This window comes from Tetrao urogallus (assembly GCF_951394365.1).
Source record: "Tetrao urogallus genome assembly, chromosome: 1".
Classification (NCBI taxonomy): Eukaryota; Metazoa; Chordata; class Aves; order Galliformes; family Phasianidae; genus Tetrao; species Tetrao urogallus.
The window spans coordinates 76718086-76737798 of record NC_136813.1 but is presented as its reverse complement, the minus strand read 5'-3'; the positions used below and the strand labels follow the sequence as shown (position 1 = coordinate 76737798).

The window sequence follows — 19713 nt, the reverse complement described above, 5'->3', positions numbered from 1 at the left end:
GCAAATCCAGCTACAGCAGATTGTGTAGGGCCTCCAGTTGAGGTGTGAATATCTTGCACAATGGAGACTCCAAAACCACTCTGGGCATTTTTGCCAATGCATGACCTCCCTCACAGTGAAGAATTTTTCTCTATTATGTATTTAAAATTTCCCTTATTGCTTCTTCTGTCATTACCTCTTCTCACTGCACTCCTCTGAGAAGAGTCTACACACTCCCATTAAATAGCTGTTGACAGCAGCTAAATCTCTCCTTCACCTTTTCTTCTTCAAGTTGGGAAAAACAACAGCAGTTCCCATGGTTTTTCTTTTACATTGTATGCTACAGAAAGGCCATGACTTTTTTGCAGTGCAGAGTGTAAAACTGTATTCAAAACTCTTGATTCACCCTTACAAGTGCCACATAGAGGAGTATGGTTACTTCCCCAGACTTGCTGGCTACTACAGTGCATGATGTGGCTGGCCTTCTTTCCCACCGGGACAAAATGCTCATTTATATGCAGCTTGTATCACCGAGATTCCCAGATCTTTTCTTTGCAAAGCCACCTGCTAACCACTCAGTCCCTGGCCTATACTATTTCAGGCATTCTCCACAGCTCTCTCCTGACTGAGAGCTACTTATATAACTATAGAAGGCAATCAGCTTTATCAGGCACAGTATGTTGTTGGTAACTCCATGTTGGCAGATTCCAATGACGTTTCTTACATTCCTGAACAAGGACAGGACTTCCAAGAGTATTTGATCCCTCAACGTTGTCAAGACGTACCAAAACTGATACAGAGCAGCTGCATGGTGACACTGGCTAGCAACTTTGATGTTTCTGGAGGTGTCTGACTTGGTTCCATAGGCTTGTACTTGTTGAGTTTTCTTGAGTGCTCCTTAAGTCTTCCTGTGCTCTGAGTATTCCTGTGTTCTTCCGCTTCCTGAAACCAGATCCAATGGCATGAGAGGTCTGAAAGAAATCTTCAGTAGCAAAAAAGGCACAAAAACATTGATTGTTTTGGCCTCTTCCATGCCCTTGTCCCTCAGTCTCTAGCCCTACACAGCAGCAGGCACAGTTTCTTTAGTTTTCCTTCTTGCAATTCTGTTACAGAAGCCCTTCTTTTTGTCCTTCAGATCCCTCACTAGTTTAAACTCCAGCTGCTCTGTTGGTATCTCTATGTTTTCTTATTTTACAGTAAATTAGTTATATTCATCTCTTTGGTAAGAAGAAAAGCTCTAAGAACTCTCTGGAGTCATTTACATGAGGGAACTAGCCAAATTTATCAAAATATTTCAAGACTTAGAAGCAGCACCCAGATGGAAAGGGATAATTTCCAGATGTCAACCCTACATGGAAGCTTTCAAACCTTCAAAGAAAACTACTCATAGAGAATTCATCCTATAAGAGACATCAGAGAGAGAGAGAAAATTAATTGTTCTGTTTTGTTACTATGCATCTGAAATCCTTTTCCAAACTCTGAATATTAGTCTGTGTTTTTTGTCTCACAATGCACGTTAACTATCAATTGAATTTTAACATTCTGGCAGCACATTGTATCTATTTGCACTTGGAAAACTTTTGTGTTTATTTTCCCCATGGGGCATTCAGATAAGCTCTTTATTAATTAAGCTGCCCAGAATCGTATCCAGATGACTGGGAGTGCTACCACTTCTGTCAAGTATGAGACATCATTGTTTGGAAAGATGAAAGACAGCTCTGGGAAAAAAATAACCCATGATTGAGCATGCACTCAGGGAACAGTGCTCTGTGTCCTTCAAGTTCTTGCTCCTTAGGGCCTCCTTAGGAGAATCTTTGTACAAACAGTAAAGGTTATATTCCCAGTTTGTCTTTAAAGTGAAAACCGCTGATGTTTCTAACATGCAAATGTAAACAAACAAACACAACAACAACAGCAACAAACAACAGGAGAAGATAAAATGTATTCCTAATTTTTTCTTTGTAGATTCTGACTTGCTGCCAGGCATGAGCCTTCATATTACATGTGAACATTTATAGCTCACAGAGGTTTCAACAAGTTGTGTCTTTGCTATGAGAAACTTGTTACATTTCCTCATAAAATACATCAGGTATGAAACTGGCATAAAGGGAAAGGAGTGAATATCAAAGAAGGTGCTGCATGGACACCTGCCTGTTTTTTCAAGTGATTTTCTTGCCTGAGGCTGACACTACAAAGCAAAGAGAAGAATTGGTAGCAGCTGTGTTGCCAAAATTATCTCCTGTTCCCTTTGATGCAAATGTTTTAGCCCTTTTTAACTTTTTGCAGTGATGCATAAGGGAGGAGTTCCAATTTCACTTCATCTTACCCTACAAGAAAGTACACACTTAGTCACGTATTTATATTTGCTACTTGCTATATAAATGTCCAAAACAAACCTGGCTTCTCCTTTGACCCCTGCCTTCAAGCAAATTGCCCTTTCCGTGGTAGAGAGCTGGGGCAACGGGTTTCCTCCAGCTTTATTCTAACTTAAAATGTCAAAATAGTACATTGCTTTAAGCTTTCCATCTATATATCATGTATTGCAATATTGTTCACCACCCATGTGAAATCCTGTTCTGAGATTGTATTGCTGTTATCTTCATATCCTAAGTGGTAAATATTTTATTAGCTTTTTGCTGAGAATCAGCTTTCTGTTTCTCATTGAATGTGATATTTTGGCCAATGTCCTCCTGCTTGAAGGTTGTCTAACCATGTTACTCAAGGTCTGGGAGCTCAGTCTGGCAAATGAAGAAATTAACATCAGGGGCTGATTTTAGAACTTCCTGGATTCTTCATGAATATTTGTCTCAGATCACATCTGAGATCAGCTTTCTTAACACTCCGCACATCTTTTAAGCCCTTACTTTTAAACATGCACGAGCTCTGTCAAAGATTAACCTCTCTGTTTTATCATACTTAAAATCATACTGCTTGTATCTCATCTTGACGTGGAGAGCTCTTCCAGTTCCTGTAGCGTCTATTCCTAGTCAATTCCTTCATGAGTTAAAAATATCAGATATTTTGAAACCAGCTGTTTTCAGAACCAAATATTCCTTCCAAATTGTTATATTTGGTGGTGGCATCTATACTCCACAGAAACAGAAACAAGGAAATCTTGGGCACTCTTTAGTTTTAAAACCATACCTTGTAGTTGAAAAGCACAAGTTCTCAGACTCAGGAAGCAGGAGGGGAGAGATCTCTTCTACGGAGAACAAACCTGCTCAGTTCCAGCTGAACACATGCAACACTGGGGAGCAGGAAATGAATTAAAGAACCATTATTATTGGCAGAGAAGACTCAGCTAAACCTTGAATCATCTAACACAGACAGAGTAAAAACAATACTGGAGCATAGAGCTTGAGGTCAATAATCATAGGCTCCCATGCTCATTCCCTTGCTGTGTGTGCATGGCCCAGCTCAACATGGTGGCACTGGAGGGTAGCTTTGCAGCAGGGACAGTAAGCAAACAGAGAGTAAGACAAGAACATCAGACACTGAAATTTAGGGGAAGACTGCAGCAGAGCAGCTAATCCCACTTGAAAGGATGAGCTTCTGTCCAATTACAGTATTTTCCAATCCACTGGGAAAGCCATTACACTGATGGCAATCGGATGGGTGCAGCCATGGCAATCTTGAAAGTGTTTAGGATATCTTTGATTAGATGATATAGTGGGCAAAAAGCCTGAAATTACTTCTATAGCAAAAGTCCAGTGTGGATATATTTTTAATTAAAATGAATTAATATGGCAGTTCTATATGGAGAAATCACATGAAACGGAGAAAATAAAATTGAATAATATGAGAGAGAGAAAGCATCACATTATTTTCTCTTCTGGCTGATTGTGACCACACTGTTTTAAAAATCCCTACAGGTTGATTAAAATCCTCTAAAGAAATAAAACAGCTGCACAGACCTCCAAAATCACACTCTGTACTGTGTCTGCATTGTCTTCTTTTCAACAGCTTTGTTTTCGAATTATTCTTTTCCCTTCATTGCCTCTGAAAGCCTATTACTGGATTTATTAAAACAAAGCCGAATAAGCATACTGAATACAGACACAGTGATTGCCTCAACACATGTTGTTCTTGCAAAGAGCACTTTGCTAGCAGATCTAAACTGCCGGCTGTTGCTGAACTGAAGGCAGAACAAAGAAAAAACCCAGCTGAACTAATGAAAGAGTTCACTAAACAAAGGCTCCATATTTTGCCCTTCCATCACATGCTGCAGCCCTAAAACAGTAATTATTAGGCTGTAGTCAGACCATGAGATTTCACTTCAGCCCAGGCTGGGATGCAAAACGTTCCTTTACTGACACCTATTATGAGATGGGGGGGAGGGAAGGAGCACACTTGAACTTTAGCTGCTGGTTATGCAGCACACCACTGCTTGCACCAGTGCTTGCTCCAGAGCTCCTGTGAACCAAGGTGTGCCAAAAAGCTGGGATTATTTAGCCTGGAGAAGAGGAGGCTCAGGGGTGACTTTATTGCTCTTTACAACTGCCTGTAAGGAGGTTGTACAGAGGTGATTGTCAGCTTCTTCCCCCACATAACAGTGATAGGATGAGAGAGGATAGAGTCAAGGTGCAACAGAGGAAGTTCAGGTTGGAAAAATTTCTTCTCAGAGTGGTGAGGTAGTGGCACAGGCTGCCCAGGGAGGTGGTGGAGTCACCATCTCTGGAGATGATCAAGAAATGTGTATGTGGCACTGAGGGGCTTGGTTAGTGGGCATGATGTGGATGGGTTGGTGGTTGGATGAGATAATCTTAGTGGTCTCTTCCAATCCTAATGGTTCTATGAAGCCAAATGTGATTAAGCCTGTCTCTGGTACCTCTTGCTCAGCCCTTCTGCACTGCTCTTCCCTCAGTGGGTGCTTTTTTCCCCTTGGGTTGTGCTTTTTTCCCCTTGGGGTGGGCTTTGTTCCCCATGATGGGGCCTCCTATACAACCTGGCCAGGAAGGAGATTGGTTAGGTGTGGAGGCAGGGAAAGCATGGTCCCTGAAGTCAGTGCTACATCCAAGGTGTTTGAAAGATACCACCTAGCAGGGTGGTAAAGCTGGGACATCTGTCATTCCCACCAAGGCATTGTATTTCTTGGGTCAGTTTTGAAGATGCATTCTGTAAGGGGGGGTGTTTGCTTCATATTGGTGGGATATGTTTTCTTCTTGTCCTGGCCTAATGACTTTGGAGTATTTGCTTTAGCTCTCTGCAGGTATATTCCCACATGTAGTAAATGAGGTTAACATTAGCTAATGCCTTTGGAAAACGTTCAGTGGACTATGGAGGAAGGTTCCTGCGTAAGACACCAGATATTTTAACCTCAGTCAGACTTTTTGTTTCAACATGGAGGCCACAAAACCTCAATGCCATATATAAGCTTATACTTAGGTCGATAGGATATTGTGTTTTAGTGGTTCGTAGAGCCTGATTTATGAAAGAAATAAATGAAAATGTAGCACCTGCAAGATAAGGGTAAACAGTCAGTTCTATAGTGAAAAAGGCAGTCTTGTTTTAGAAAAAATCCCAAAGACTAGATGTTTTTTCTAGCAAGAAGAAAATACGTGTTCCAAATAGTTTTAAATCAGTTAAGCCTATGTATTTTTGTACAGAGGAAGTAAAACTCTGGCCCCGCCAGTGCTAATGACAAACCACCCAATGAAGTCGGTGGGGTCAAAGTGTTACCCTGAGACTCTATTTATTTAAAAATAATTCATATTTCTGACATTTTTATATATACTTACATAACATAGACTTACAGACTTCCGCTGCCATGCCTATATATATTATCTTTATAGCAGTGCCCTTGTACTAATGTTGTAAAATCTTTTAATGATATACGCAGAAAAGATTTTCTAGTTTCTCATTCCTCCTGTTCAGAGGTCACACCATATGTTGTTCTTCTCTTTCTTGTACAGTAGACCAAGCTGCTTGCCCCAGCATCCAGTTGCAAATACCAGTGGGGCTCTGATGCTCCATTTTTTCTCTCAGCAAGAATGATCTGACAAGTCTGTAAACCATTTCCCAGGCCTGCTGGGTCAATTTCTTGCTCTACAAGAGCGATGTTTTAATTGCACTCTGTGACATATATTTATTTTCCATAATCATCATATATAAATATATTAGAAGGAAGGCTTTTTAGGGGGGAGGAGGAAATAGATTTGTTGGGGGTTTTTTTTCTGGTTTTATTTAAATATTTTCCCAGTTAGGAAGTAGGAGGACATGACATTTTCTTTATTCAGACCTCTGTACCAGCATGTCTGCTACTCATATTTCAGAGCAGGAGCATATATTGCAAACAGTCAACGCTGCCATTGCTCAAAGATATACCAATATCTTGAGTAAATTTTGTTGTGAAAAAAGGCTTAAAATCCCCTTTGAAGTCTTTCCCTGAGCTTTGTTAAACATAGTTCATCAGTTCAATGAGAAGAAATAGATGTGATAAATTTTTCAGATATGTTCTTGAAAATCTCCACCTGAGTTCACACCCACAGTTAACATATGCATCTGTGTATTTTTCTGACCTTGTACATAAAGCTCTTTCAGTTATTGTACTTATAGATGATTAAAATTATATCATTATATCTGTTTCTTTGATCACAAATTAATGTAACACATTATCTTGATTCGCAGTGACTTCCAGCTTTGATGTTTTATTTAATAAAACATGGCACTATGTTGGAGAATCCCTAGGGATTTTTTAATTTCTATTTTTTAAAATATATACTATGTTTTAAATGGGATTAAATTGTCTGATTAGTGAGGCAGGATCTTGCTGTAACAGATAAACCCTGAATTCCTCAGGGCAATCTGCACCCATTGTTAAAGAATCTTTCCAAGACACTCAGCAAACTACATGAAAGTTGATCAAAATACTTCTGTCACGCTGAGACTGGTTTCATGCTTACACCCAGGCGTTGCTCTGCTCATTCATCTTCCTCCATGCAAACATTTACTTTTAACATACACAAGTTCATAAGGCTGCAAAGCCGTTCCTTTGGTCCACCTGGAAAGAGATGTCATTGATCTGCACTTCAGACTCATACACATCTGTAGTTTCTGCACCATCCAGCTCCCACCCATGGCCACTCATCCTACATTTATTTTAATTGCCTTTAGCAAATTAGTTGGGGCAAGTGGAACTTAATAAACTGGCTGAAGATATTGGAAGTCTCTTTGAGGGAAAAGGCAATTCTTATGCTGTCAAGCAATAATGGCAGCCTTGAGAACCGGGGGCCATGTCATTATGCTCTTTATTACATTTTATAAAGACTATATATTACAGAAGTAACATTGTAAAGTTGAGCAGTGACAGTCCAAGCAGTTTTTGCCATACTGAATGCACGGGAAAATTCTTCTTCACTTTGTTTTTTATTGGCTAACACAACTGTCTTTTAAAGAGTCAGTCAACATGTTATGCAAGAAGAAAAGCTAGGAGTAGAGTCATCAGCAAAATAAGAATCCAGATTAAAAAGGCATAAACACAAAAGACCTTTTAACTCACTTTCTACCTCAAGTTGTCACGTTCTTAATATTTATTTGGAGACAGATAAATATATCACATTGCTGCAAGATGGACTTCTATGCATGGAATTTATTGAATAAAAGGAAAAAGTTACACATAAAGTCAACTGATTATTTTATAAATAATTCAAACATTTAGTGTTATGATAGCATTCCCATTTAAAGAATGCTGAAGTTCCTCTGCACAAGGCACAAGACAGAGCTTTATAATGCAGCTGAGTTTTTTGGTCCTTCAGCATCAAGTCCCAGGATGGACATCATACCTAAGCAGTTCACACAGGTGAGTAGCACAGCTGCCTTTTTGAAGAGCTACCCATGTGTAAAGCTATTCTTTTACAACAGAATCAGTGGAAATAACTCACAGTGGGAAAGGTGATGGTATAGCTTTTTCAGGGTTGGGCCAAAATAAAGTTTTGCATATTTTCAGGATCAAAAGAAGGGAACATGAGAGAGGAGTAGGTGTTGTTTCATTGTGTCTACACAGTAGAGAAAAACTCTTCAAATTCACACAGGTAAAAATACTTTTTTAATAGCATCTTTCTCCTCCTGACCACTAGTAGATATGAAGACTATTGATCCAATAGAAAGAACATTTTGCTCAAGGGGAAATAAGGGTTGAAATAGTTACTGGCAATTTAAAAAAATATCAATTTAAAAGCTCTAGGAGAGGAACATATAGGAAGAACCTGTTTGCATAGATGCAGTACAGGAAGGCATTGCTAGCAGAGATCCAAGAGGCACAGTGTGAAAACAAAGCAGGGCCAGGGAATCCGTTAAAATAGAGGCAATAAGAGGAGCCTTCAGAAATCATCACCATGTTCTAGATACCTGTCTTTGGCAACCGAGTTTTATAAATATGTTTATTTACCTTCTGCTTTGCAGAAGGTAGCTGTCACCTAGATAGCTGATTCCCTTGTAAACTAATCAGCTCTTTGGCTGGAGGTAACAGTTAGGCAGGGGTTGTGGAACTGGCTTCCCACATGCTGCCATGGGCAAGACCTAAGCCCAAAGCACTGAACACGAGTCCACAGCAAGGATTTCCCAGACTTGTGTGCTACTGATGAATGTGCATGTTGGGATCAAAGTCTCTTCATTTTCCAGGCAGCACATAGGCCTCTGCTAAACTTCCAAAAGCAGGGCTCAAAATCTGGCCATGCTCACCCTTCCTTCTAGTGCCTTGTCCCTGAGCCTTTCAGGTCCCTGCTATGTCCACAGCATAGAGCCCATCTCTCTGCCCACTGTAAGAGCTGTGTGCCTGCCCATGTAACGATGTTGTGGTTTCTGAATGTTTCTTGTGCTGTTTTGTGAGTATCGATATCACAGTTGGTATTAAACATGAAAGGCTTGAGCCTAGTAATGTGCAGTGAGGGTGATATTTAAGACCGCAAACAGAAGGCATTTTAGAAGAAATCACTATCCAGTATAGAGTAATAACCCCATAAACCACAAAATTACAAGATCTTTCCCACTGGAAAATAGCCATGAGAGAGAAGCTCTTTCAAATGGATCTCTGACCCGAGAGATAAAATTAGAAAACTCCAAGCTGACTGTTGTGAAACCATTTTTGCCTAGGCCAGTAATTTAGAAAGTTGAAATAAATGTTTGAGTGTCTGTCCTGAGTTTTTTGAGGACAACGACCATATTGGTACTAACTTTAATGGGGCCCGGATTTTACTCCTGAACTTTGTGTTGTTGATCCAAAGCAGTCAGCATCAAGTAGTGTCATTGCTCATATGAGGACAGGAATGAATTCAGGACAGCGCTCAATTTGCTAAGGAACTTTCCCATTAGTAGGTAAAAACAAGAGCCATGCCTGCTTGTTTGAGGAATGTTCATATGAAAATATGAGCATCTAAATAGTTTTTGTGAAAAATACCACCAGGAAAAAATTGATAGTGTCAACTCAAATGACAAACTATAATCCGTGGAACTCAGAACTGACTTGAAGGAAGTTGTGCATTTGCTCTTAAGAAAAAATCTGACTTTTTTTCAGGGGAAGTTTGAAAGAAGAAAATCCCATCTCCAACAAACATAGTGATTTTATTCTAAAAAGTCACAACGATGCCTTGAGTTTAGTAATGTCAACTTCCTCCACTCTAGAAGGTAGTTTGAGGATTCTTTCCTATATAAGCTTTCCATGAGATCTCCCTTCTTTATAAAGAGATGGAAGGAATTAACTTAATTTGCAAAAACTTAGCTACAGTTGAACCTTCATCCACCTAGACTATTAGGAAATATTTGACCAATCCTTGTAAAAAAGTTTATCTCATTAATATTTTTATACCAATATAATAAAACTTAAACAAATTAATAGAAGAATTTATATAATTTTTATGTGTATATATATATGTATATAGATATGTAAAGTATATACACAAAGAGGCACATAGACCTGCAGTAATTCAATCATCCTAAAGAAACCCTCTCTCCATTTGAAATGATTCCACAATCCAAAAATGAATTAATGCACAAGGTATAAATAAATACCAATTAAATATTTGTATTTCTGTTGAGAAAGAAATTACTATTTTTATATTCTTCTCTTTTAAGTAATAGTTGTGTTCAAATTTATCTGCTACAAAATATATTTGCTTACTCATTTCTTTTTGTAAACGTTTTAGTAATCAGGTGAAAAATTCAAATGTCCTGTGTATATGCTGTATTTAAATGTCATCAGCTTCTAGAATGGCTTTTTGACCCAGATAGGTCAAATGCTGTTGGCACTGTTTTTCAGTCACACATTCTTCTTTCCTCAAAACTACAGGTCACCCTACCCTGTCCAGAATACAGTCCTTGTATTCCTCTGTAAGATGCAGACACTAAGACACCCTAAAATTTAAGCTCTTTCAGGCTTAAAAATAGATGTAGGTAAAGCCATCATCAACACTAGGCAAATTTACCTCTTGGGGGAAAAATAAATGCTTACACTGTAAATAGGGATAAGTGCTGTAATATTTCTGGGCATCATGGTGCTGGGAAATCCCTCTGCTGGGCTCTTACATCATGCAAGACCATTTATGGAGTGCTAGGCAGTGACAGTTTAAGTTATGAAACTGCTGTCTCATGCAGCAAATCAGAGCTGCCTTTATAGCAAATCTCATTAATTTCTTCATCCAGAAAGAGCAAATTCTATACGGGAGCATTCTGCATAGCCACCCTGCAGAGCAATAGATTGAAACTGCATTTTAGCATTTACCTCTTGCTCAAATATGAATCAGGAATTGGACTTGGTAATTTATCCATCAACAGCAATGTAACTGCAGATGAACAGGAGGAGTTTCATGGATAAAAGGAGTGTCCATGTAGTTCATCCGCATGGATGAGGAAGACGCATTTGAAGTAACACCTCTCCAGACTGCAGAGTGTTCTTCTGAAACTCTTACAGTGAGCTTGAGCTCAGGCACAGCAGTTCACATTACAGACCCTTGCAGACAGAAGATCCAGAAGGGACGCCTACCACAGCCGGCAAGATTCTGGCCCTCGGTTCATACTCGTATTTACCGGACAGTTGAAAGCCTTACGGAATTCTTCAAAGTTGCTCATGGCTCCAATAACTCTGCAAAGAGAAAAAATGGTTGACAGGCAGGCTATCTGACCTTAAACACTTGTAAGTATTTCAACATGCTCACTTCAGGTGGAATTTTCAGGCTTCCCATATCATTTCTCCAGAAATAAAAAATAGACGTTTGGGAGAACTGCCAGAAAAAGTTAACATATAGACAATCTTGTTTCATTCTGTGCTTTGATAAGTATCTTATTTTGCTGGAATGTCAACCAAAAACAATTGCAAATTGTGTTTGCAAATTGTGGCTAGTATGTCATTTAGAGAATTTTCCAATGGGACTGTTGGCGAGAAAGGTGGGAGACCGGTGATAGCCTTGTGTGATGGAACTCTTCTTCCAGCACCTGCCAAACTGCTGCACCCAGAATACAGAGCATGTGAACACACACGATGGGGGTGCTGGAACTATTTCAGTTTGGTGCACACCAGCCAGGTTCACATAAAAGTCCCTTGACCACAACATGCACACAAACCATCTCCTTGGGAGCAGCCAGCCAGCCAGCATCAAGCTGGGGTAGCATCTCATCCTTGGGAATCTCAGCTCCTCTAGTATTCTGGAAATTCATTTTCTGAGGCTTCCATCCTGACTGGCTCCCAAGCTCTCTTGCTTCCATCAATGCACCACAATGGCATGTTGCTGAAAGAACAGTGCCTCTTCACCTCACACAAGCCAAACAATGTGCCTGCATTGCAGATTGACACTTTCGGGTACAAGTGAAGTGCTTTTTCTTTGTATGCAGTCATCCTTAGCTCTTTCTTCCACATCTGTTTTATTTCATGCTGTCAGAAATGATTATTTTACCATTACTAGATTTGGATTGTGTTGTTTGTTGATTTTTTTTTTTTTTTTTTTTTTTTTTTTTGCATGCTTTTAAGCATCTTGGAATTTACTAACCTTAAATTTGAAATGGTATGAAAGTAAACAGCATCCTGAGCTAAAAGCAGAAAAGTATCTACTGAGATACTAATTGTATGCATTTCTTACTCTTTGCTATGCAGTGGGAAGGCATTTTTCTCCATTTCGGACAATCAGCTTCTCAGGATAGCTCAGCAAGGTAGAAAACATTCTTATTACATTGATTACATTCTTATTACATTGATTAGACTTTCTGTGGGTATGAAAATTTGCAGTCAGCTGGTGCAAAATATCTAAAGGTCATTTTTGTAGGGAGAATTACAAAATGTGTTTGGGGGAACAGCTTTACCATAAAAACATCACAAATACATATTCAGGGACTGTAAAAGCAAGAGCTTCTTATCCATAACTGCTACTGAGCCTGGTGGGTATTATTCCAAGAACACTGTAGAATTCACTTTGAAACTTCAGTTCAAAACAAGTTAAGTAAAGGCTAATACTGAAAATCTGCCAAATAAAAATATATAAAACCAGAACCTTTATGTGCCTGTAAATGTGACTTTCCTGCACTTGGTTTGACATTGCCACACATTAGTCATGGGATCAGAAGTAGGCTGTCTGGATTTCATTCCATTGAACTGCAGCAGACACCTTCCCCTGAAAGGATCACTCTGGGCTTCCTTGACTGCCAACAGAAAGGCTCACTTGCAAAGCCATTTAATGTAGCTTTTTTTATTTTCAAAATGGTAAGATATACCTTCCAAATGCCCATTCTTTTTGGAGCATGAAGAGAAGTGGGGGTGACTAGCTCAGATGCACACATCTATGCTGAAGATACATATTTATTTCTATCTTCTTACATGATTACATTTTATAATTATTTGCAAAGGGTTGTTTGGGCTTTTTTGGATAGCAAGAATTGTCAATTTGGAAAGATGCCATACTGCTGTTGTGGTCACAGTGGTCTTGTGACGTAAATGAAGGAACTTGGGGCAAGTGGATAATACTAGCACAGTTGATATAATTTGGAAGAAGAGACAAGCACCAAGGTTTCTCTGAGTCTGAAATGGAAGTATTCTGAGTATCTCACATAAAAACTAAGAGAAAGATTTGTCTATACTTTCTGACTCAAAATTCATCTGATCATCTCTGTAATTTTCTTCCATAACTTGATTCCTTCAGCTAAATATGAATTTTTCCTCATGAATGCCTTATCCTCAGGCTCCCCTTTATATTTTATGATTTGTACTATCTCATGGGAATGTAGCTACCTGATGATTCAGTATATACTGAAAGGTAAATAAATCTGAGGTCTCTAAAAGCCAAGAAATAGTTATTTTACCAAAAGTTGATAGTGTGGGAATTATAGAAAATACCACTCTGTAGGCTGAAGATCAGCTCGATATTTCAGTTCTCACTGATGTGAAGCATTTTTCAATTGTTAAAAGGCATGCAGATCTGTATATCACATTTGTTTTACCTTAACTAAAGTGGCAAGGATTACAAAGGTGCAATAGTGCAAATGTGAAGTAAAGAAGTCTGCCAAGAGCAAGCACTGTCATCTGCAGTGCTACCTTATATTAAATTCTTGTTAACAAGTTCATAGTTTCATTATTTCTTAACTCATTCTTGTTGACAAGTACCCCATGATGTGCTACATATACAGTGTTTATATCTCTAACTTAGATGCGACTGTGTCTAGGGAATATATTAGACTAACTGTCCCTTTCAGTCTGTGAAGCAACCTCACAGTTCCCATGTGAAGGCAGTGTTACTATTTTTCTTTTACCAAGAGAGAACTGGGGCAAAGGATGCTCATATCCCAGTTCCCTTTTTTGTCAGTAGAAAATGGTAGGAATTTCCAGAAAGCAACTAATCCACTGTACTGGAGATGCTTTCACTATATATCAGTGTGTGGAATTAACATCTTTCCCCCAAATAAAGAAGTAACATAGCCACATGACTGAGGGCAAAGACAGTTTCTAGTTAGGCATTAATCTCAGCAGAAACAACTTGCTGTTGGTTATGCAAACTGTGGAGATGCAGAGAAATAAAATGGCTTCATAATTCTTATGTAGTCTTTAAGCCTCTTCTTGATGTTCAGTGATCATGAGAGCCTGTTGAAGGCACCATGGGCAAAGATGCTGACAAGCTGTTAAGCTGGATAACTGCAGCTCTTTCAAGAATTGTGTCTCTTGAAGGACAACTGAAGAGCTGAACTTAATCCTGAACTGAACCTACAGAGCATGTTTTGCTTTGCATTTCTACCTGTATATTATCAATATAATTCAAGGCACTCTCTTGAAAACTTTTACTCAACTCAGGCAGACTAAATCAAGAATCTTCCTAATATTCATTGTTATCTGATCTAGAATTGCATAGGAAAAGAAAAGTGATAGAAAAGACATTTCCTATATTCAGGGCTTGATTATAGAATGACACAAGGATCAGAGATTATTCTGGTTCAAATGATTATTCTGGTTCAAAGAAGGAAGATGCAAGCTTCTCATTTTTACAGAATATTTGTAATAGCAGAATATAAGCTAATAAAAACACTTGACTTTCAGTCTAGACCAGAAGCACAGTCTGATTTTGTTTGCACTTAAACTCCTCTTAACATGCTAAATTTCTGCATTTGTGTGCTGCAGTGATTGATTCTGTATATATACTGAGTGAATACATTATTTGCACTACCTGAACATAGGAGGGCTGTGAGCTCCAATATATATTTGTTCTCTTGCAGACTCTGATCTGAAGGAGTTGCATCTTACCTAATAAAAGATAAAAAGAAGAAATAGGCATATTATATGGGGTAAATTTGTAAGTAAAGCAGACTGTAATGTCAGTTTCCAGTATGCTTGTTACTTACAGAATGTGCAAAATGGAAAGACATCACTAACTGTTATTTTTGTTTTACCTTTTCTTTGCTCTCCTGATATATTCCCCTGTTTTTGAAATCCCTTAATGGATCCAGTCTCCACCTGCTGTTATTTTCCACCCACTCATTCCCACCATCTAGCCGTAAGCACTCTGCCGTTTCTCTGTTTTTGAGATACTCTTAATTGCAGTTTGCTTTTCAGCTTTTCAGATACGGAAGCACCTCACATTTTAATAATTACTAAGTATATTTTTTTGTTTCAAACCCACGTAATGCACAAAGGTGCATGTAATGATGCTTCTCATCTCTAGAATTGCATCTGTATTACCTGACATTTGCCCCATATTGAAATGGTGGTTTCTTTTGAAATGACATTTCCTTCAACTTTCTATCAGTGGTCTCCAGTTCCCAATTCCTAATAGAACATTTGGCGCAAAGCTAACCAGCCACTAAGCAACCAGCCACTAATCATGGTAAAGAAACTATTAGCACAGCTGAATGATCACTCTTATGCTCTTACGCATTGAAAAACTCAATTTACCAGCCTTTACTTTACCTAAGTCCCCACTGATCAGTGTTTACCATCAACAAAATCCTTTAAGCCAGACCAACCATGGGATATATGAACTTCAATATAAAATACCCAAACACAGTCCTTTTATCAGTTAATACCATCAAACCTAAGTGGTCATAGACCTGTATGTACACTGCTACTCTGACTCTTGACATAGGAGAAGTGATTTTCAGCTGGGTTGGTTCAAGACTGACACTGGTTGCATTGAGTCCCGTTTCTTAATTTCAGATGATTCATTCATTCTGCCGGTTAGAGCAATTTTTTAGCTCAGCTTTTACTTCTCATTCAAGGAGTTGATCCAATTCTTTTAAACAAATAAATCACTTCTGATTCTCTCCTTTGTTCTACTTATTCTCTTAAAAACACATCCTCTATCAAAGTTATACCACTGTGCATTTAGCGTACAGTAAACAAAGATGTGGGGAAAAAAAAATACCATAAAGACTTTCCACATTTCTGCTTAGTTTCACTGAACAATATGCTCAGTAATAAGTGGTGGTAGTACACTTGCACCAGGAATTTGTGTTGGATAAACTACTGGTGGAAAGCAGTGATAAAATGCTGCATATTGTAAGCACTAGAAAAGCAGGATGCTAATATCGAAAGAGGTTGAAGAGACAATATGTGCGAAATAACCTTTGCACTGCATGGGAGCAGCAAGAAGGAAGAGAGCTGCAATGAGAAAACACTGTACAAAGCAGAAGAAAAACTTAAGCATACCCTTAAAATTCAGAGTCTGATTGGTATAGATTGTTGAAGCAAAGGAGTCTGTGCCATCCATAGATGGGTTCTTAAAAACATTTGTACTACTCACATGAGCATAACTGAGAAAGAAAAGCTGGTTGTGCGTGAAGTCAAGGCCTGGCAGTAAAGGCTCCTCTTCTCCTCCTCTCTTTTCTCTAATCCATCTCCTGTATGCCTGATTAGAAAGAGATGTACTAAGTGCCCTTCAGTGACATGGGTATAACTTTCTCTGTTCTTTTCAAATAATGTGTTCCACATATTTTTCATGTACTTACTCTGAAAGCTTCTCGCAAACCTCCATTATCTGCAATGTTTTCTGCCAAGGTCCTCTTGCCATTTACCTAGCAGAATGAAAAGACATCCATCATTTGACCTGTTTCTGAACTTCCTTCTTGATCAACTTCAAGAGACAGAGTAAAAAATAAAGGAAGGCAAGAACAACTTCAGACAGTTTCAAGCACCATATCTCGAGTTAAAAAAACTGGTTTTAAATGTGAATACTGTTGGTAGACAATTATTTGTGAAGAGTTATCCTGACTCAGGGCCTTGATCTCTACAGCACAAAATGTAGGAGATGCACATAAAAATCCCAATCCTGGTCTTTGGTCTGAGCATCAATTAATTTACTCCAATGATTGTTTTTCTCTGGTTACACATGAGATCCAGTAGCCCCTTTCTTAAACTTTTATTTAAGAGGTTTTGTTTGTTTCTTTACATAAATTTTATATACTACTGGAATGCTAAAATAACTTCTAAGTCATAACATAAAATAGCATAATTAAAATAGCTGTCAGAGACTGAATTGAAATTGATAGTATTTTCGGTGCTCCAAAAATATCTGTAAAGGAGATTCATCCTGCTTTCCGCATTATTCATTCCAAGAGCAAAAGTAATGGAAACAGGAATATATTCTGAGTATCTGAACTTTCTGAAAAAGTCAGTCTCCTGGTATGAGAAAATGCAATAACATCATGAAGAGCTCCTCATTTCTGCAAGGGCAGCATTACTTCTGATCACCCAGCAGAGAGGGTCTTGGTGCTATCAGGCTGTATTTGTAATTAAGCAGTTTTACTCTCTATTGTGCCTAAAATGAACAATATAATTGAGGACAGTTTTGAGGTAAGCACTGAAGGTCAATGCTTGCCTGTAAATCCTCTAGTGACAGACTCTCCCATGCCTCAGGGGATGAGTGTAGAGGGGATGGGTTCAGTAACCAGCTTTGTTTCATGCTTGCAGAAGAGAAGAAAATGGGGTAGAAAAAGTCAGTGAGTCCATGGCATGTCAGGGTACATGAATACAGCATCACCACTTTATGCAGGCAAGCACCCAGGCCAGAACCAAGGCATCATGCTTGGCACCTGGTAAGGATATAACAAGGGGAAATGGAAGCAGAAGTGGAAAGTGCAGCTCCTTTCCTACTTGTTGTCCATCCATCCAGAAGGCTGGAGTGGAGATGGGAGAGAGATAATGAGAAAAGACACCAGGGAATATGCAAATATATAAATTCTTTTTTTTTTTTTTTTTTTTTTTTTTTTTTTTCTGGCCTACATCCTTGTACACTTTTCTTTCAGTGATCTTGTGAAGTAGACTGATTTAGAGCATAAGATGAGAGCAATCCTGCAGCAGCATGTGAGCCAAAGGTTATTTTAATAAGTGGAAGAAGTCTTTCTGTTGATCTCAGGCAGCTCTGGATCAGGTATCTGAGACTACAGTGTATAGACAGTTCATGACAGGGCTCAGGGACCAAGATAAGTTTTTTATTTAATTAGATGACTTTATGTCATTACTGCACTCTGAAGCTATTTCTATATCCACTTTTTCTTTCATTACTCTTCTTTTCTGGAGACATTTTTATTGTAAACTGAATGAGAAGGAGGAAGAGTAAATAGGTTTCTTGATTCATGTAAAATATTTAAAATGTACAATACAGGAGTAAAAAACCTGCAGAATATATGAATATTGATGTAAATAACTGGCAGGAAAAAAAGCCCTTTGCATGCATACCTCTTCATTCAGAATCTATAAAACACAGCAGAAAATATCAAGATTTTTTTTTTCTGTCCTCTAAAACATGCTATAGGTTATTTCACAGAAATAGGAGAAAACAACCTTCCAGACAATGAGGCTGTGGGTAACAGAATCTCTCTGTAAGTCCATCCACCAGCTTCCAAGGTGGTGGTGCAAAAAATTCAGCTATACACCAAGAGGAACCTGTAGAAAATAAGGCTGACGGCTGAGCCAAAGACAGGAGCGTTATAGTGACAGTCATTTTCTCTGGGAAGATTTGGATGACCTCTAAGTGATATTTTTGTATTGATAGTTCTTTTCCTATTGATATTCAGGAGCAAGCCTGAGAATTTTTATTTGCAAGTTACCTTACATGAGCTATTTCAGCTCTCAGTTGATGGACTTCAAATTGGACTACAGTATGGTCTCATTGCCTCTGAGACTAATACAAACAGCCTGGGGAAAGTATTAAAAATATTGCTAAGCATTCAGAACAACATCTCAGTTCTTGAAAGGCAAAGAATTTATTGCATTTATGCTTCTGGAATGTAAGTAGAGGTGATGATATTGAGTAGAGGGGCGAAAATGTGTTTTATCCTGAAAAATAAAGATTAAAATCATGCCCCAGGCAACGTTACTGGAATTCTAGCGATTGATTTCAGAAGGCCTAGAATTTATCCTGTTTATCCATCATCTGGGACACTTACATAAGTTGCTCGTTTTCAGAGAAGACTGTATCTCTGACAGACAATGAAACAGAAACAATTTCCTTGCACTTCCTTTCTTAATCATTTTCTGTGAGTTTCTGCTATAGTACTCCCTACATTTGGGTCTGTGTGCACACATGAAAGAAGCTGTAAGAGTTGAATGTGAAATAAAGTAGGGTTTATGTAACTTCTTCTAAAGCTGTAACAGATAACAAGAATTTCTAAAGGAGTATATAATACTTGCTATTATATTCTTCTTTCTAAAAAGAGTGGCTGCTCAGTTTTCATTACTGATCTCATCTTTGGAAGACAATCAACATGCTCACAGAAATTAGACCAGCTCTGCCGAGTGGCTTCATCTTCTTGCCTCTGTTTCCAATGTGATGTGATAAGGATAAACTTTTTAGCCCTGTCACCAGTGTAAGGGTACTGGTATTTGACTGGACTAATCAAATCTGACAGACAATTTTGATCACAGTAATTCACTTTAGAAAATGATTTGTTGTGAGAAAGGAAGGCAGTAGCCAATATCTCCATATGTTTGCATTTATGAACAGATAGCTTAAGGAAAAAAATTAAAATAAAATAAACCAGTGCTTTCAATCACTGGTGTTTCACATACATGTAAGCTAGCTTTCTTCCAGTAGTAATTGTTGTATTGATTAATCATGCATTTTGTTTTCTCTTTAAATTTTTCTTCAGAGCCAGTTGTCCACCAAGGGTCTAAGTTTCCATTTTTGTCATATTTCCGACCTTCAAATTAAAGAAAGAAAACAAGCTTTTTAGCAAAAAAAAACAGCAAAAAGAAACAAAAGCAAGCAAACAAAAACAATAAAAACAAAAACTAACAAGCAAAACATTCTTTCCCAGTTTTGGAATCCAGCACTT

General features: G+C 38.4%; 1 protein-coding gene across 1 annotated transcript in view; it reads right to left on the bottom strand.

Annotated features, from left to right (window-relative positions):
* Window positions 1–10950: 10950 nt before the first annotated feature.
* Window positions 10951–19713, bottom strand: part of PHEX (phosphate regulating endopeptidase X-linked) — a gene marked incomplete at both ends in the record, with an annotated part of 92075 nt that continues 83312 nt past the window's right edge. Inside the window, 5 exons of the mRNA XM_079549383.1 lie at window positions 10951–11053; window positions 14610–14686; window positions 16182–16286; window positions 16387–16452; window positions 19448–19578. Coding sequence (XP_079405509.1) covers window positions 10951–11053; window positions 14610–14686; window positions 16182–16286; window positions 16387–16452; window positions 19448–19578 — 482 coding nt within the window. The remainder of the gene's footprint in view (window positions 11054–14609; window positions 14687–16181; window positions 16287–16386; window positions 16453–19447; window positions 19579–19713) is intronic.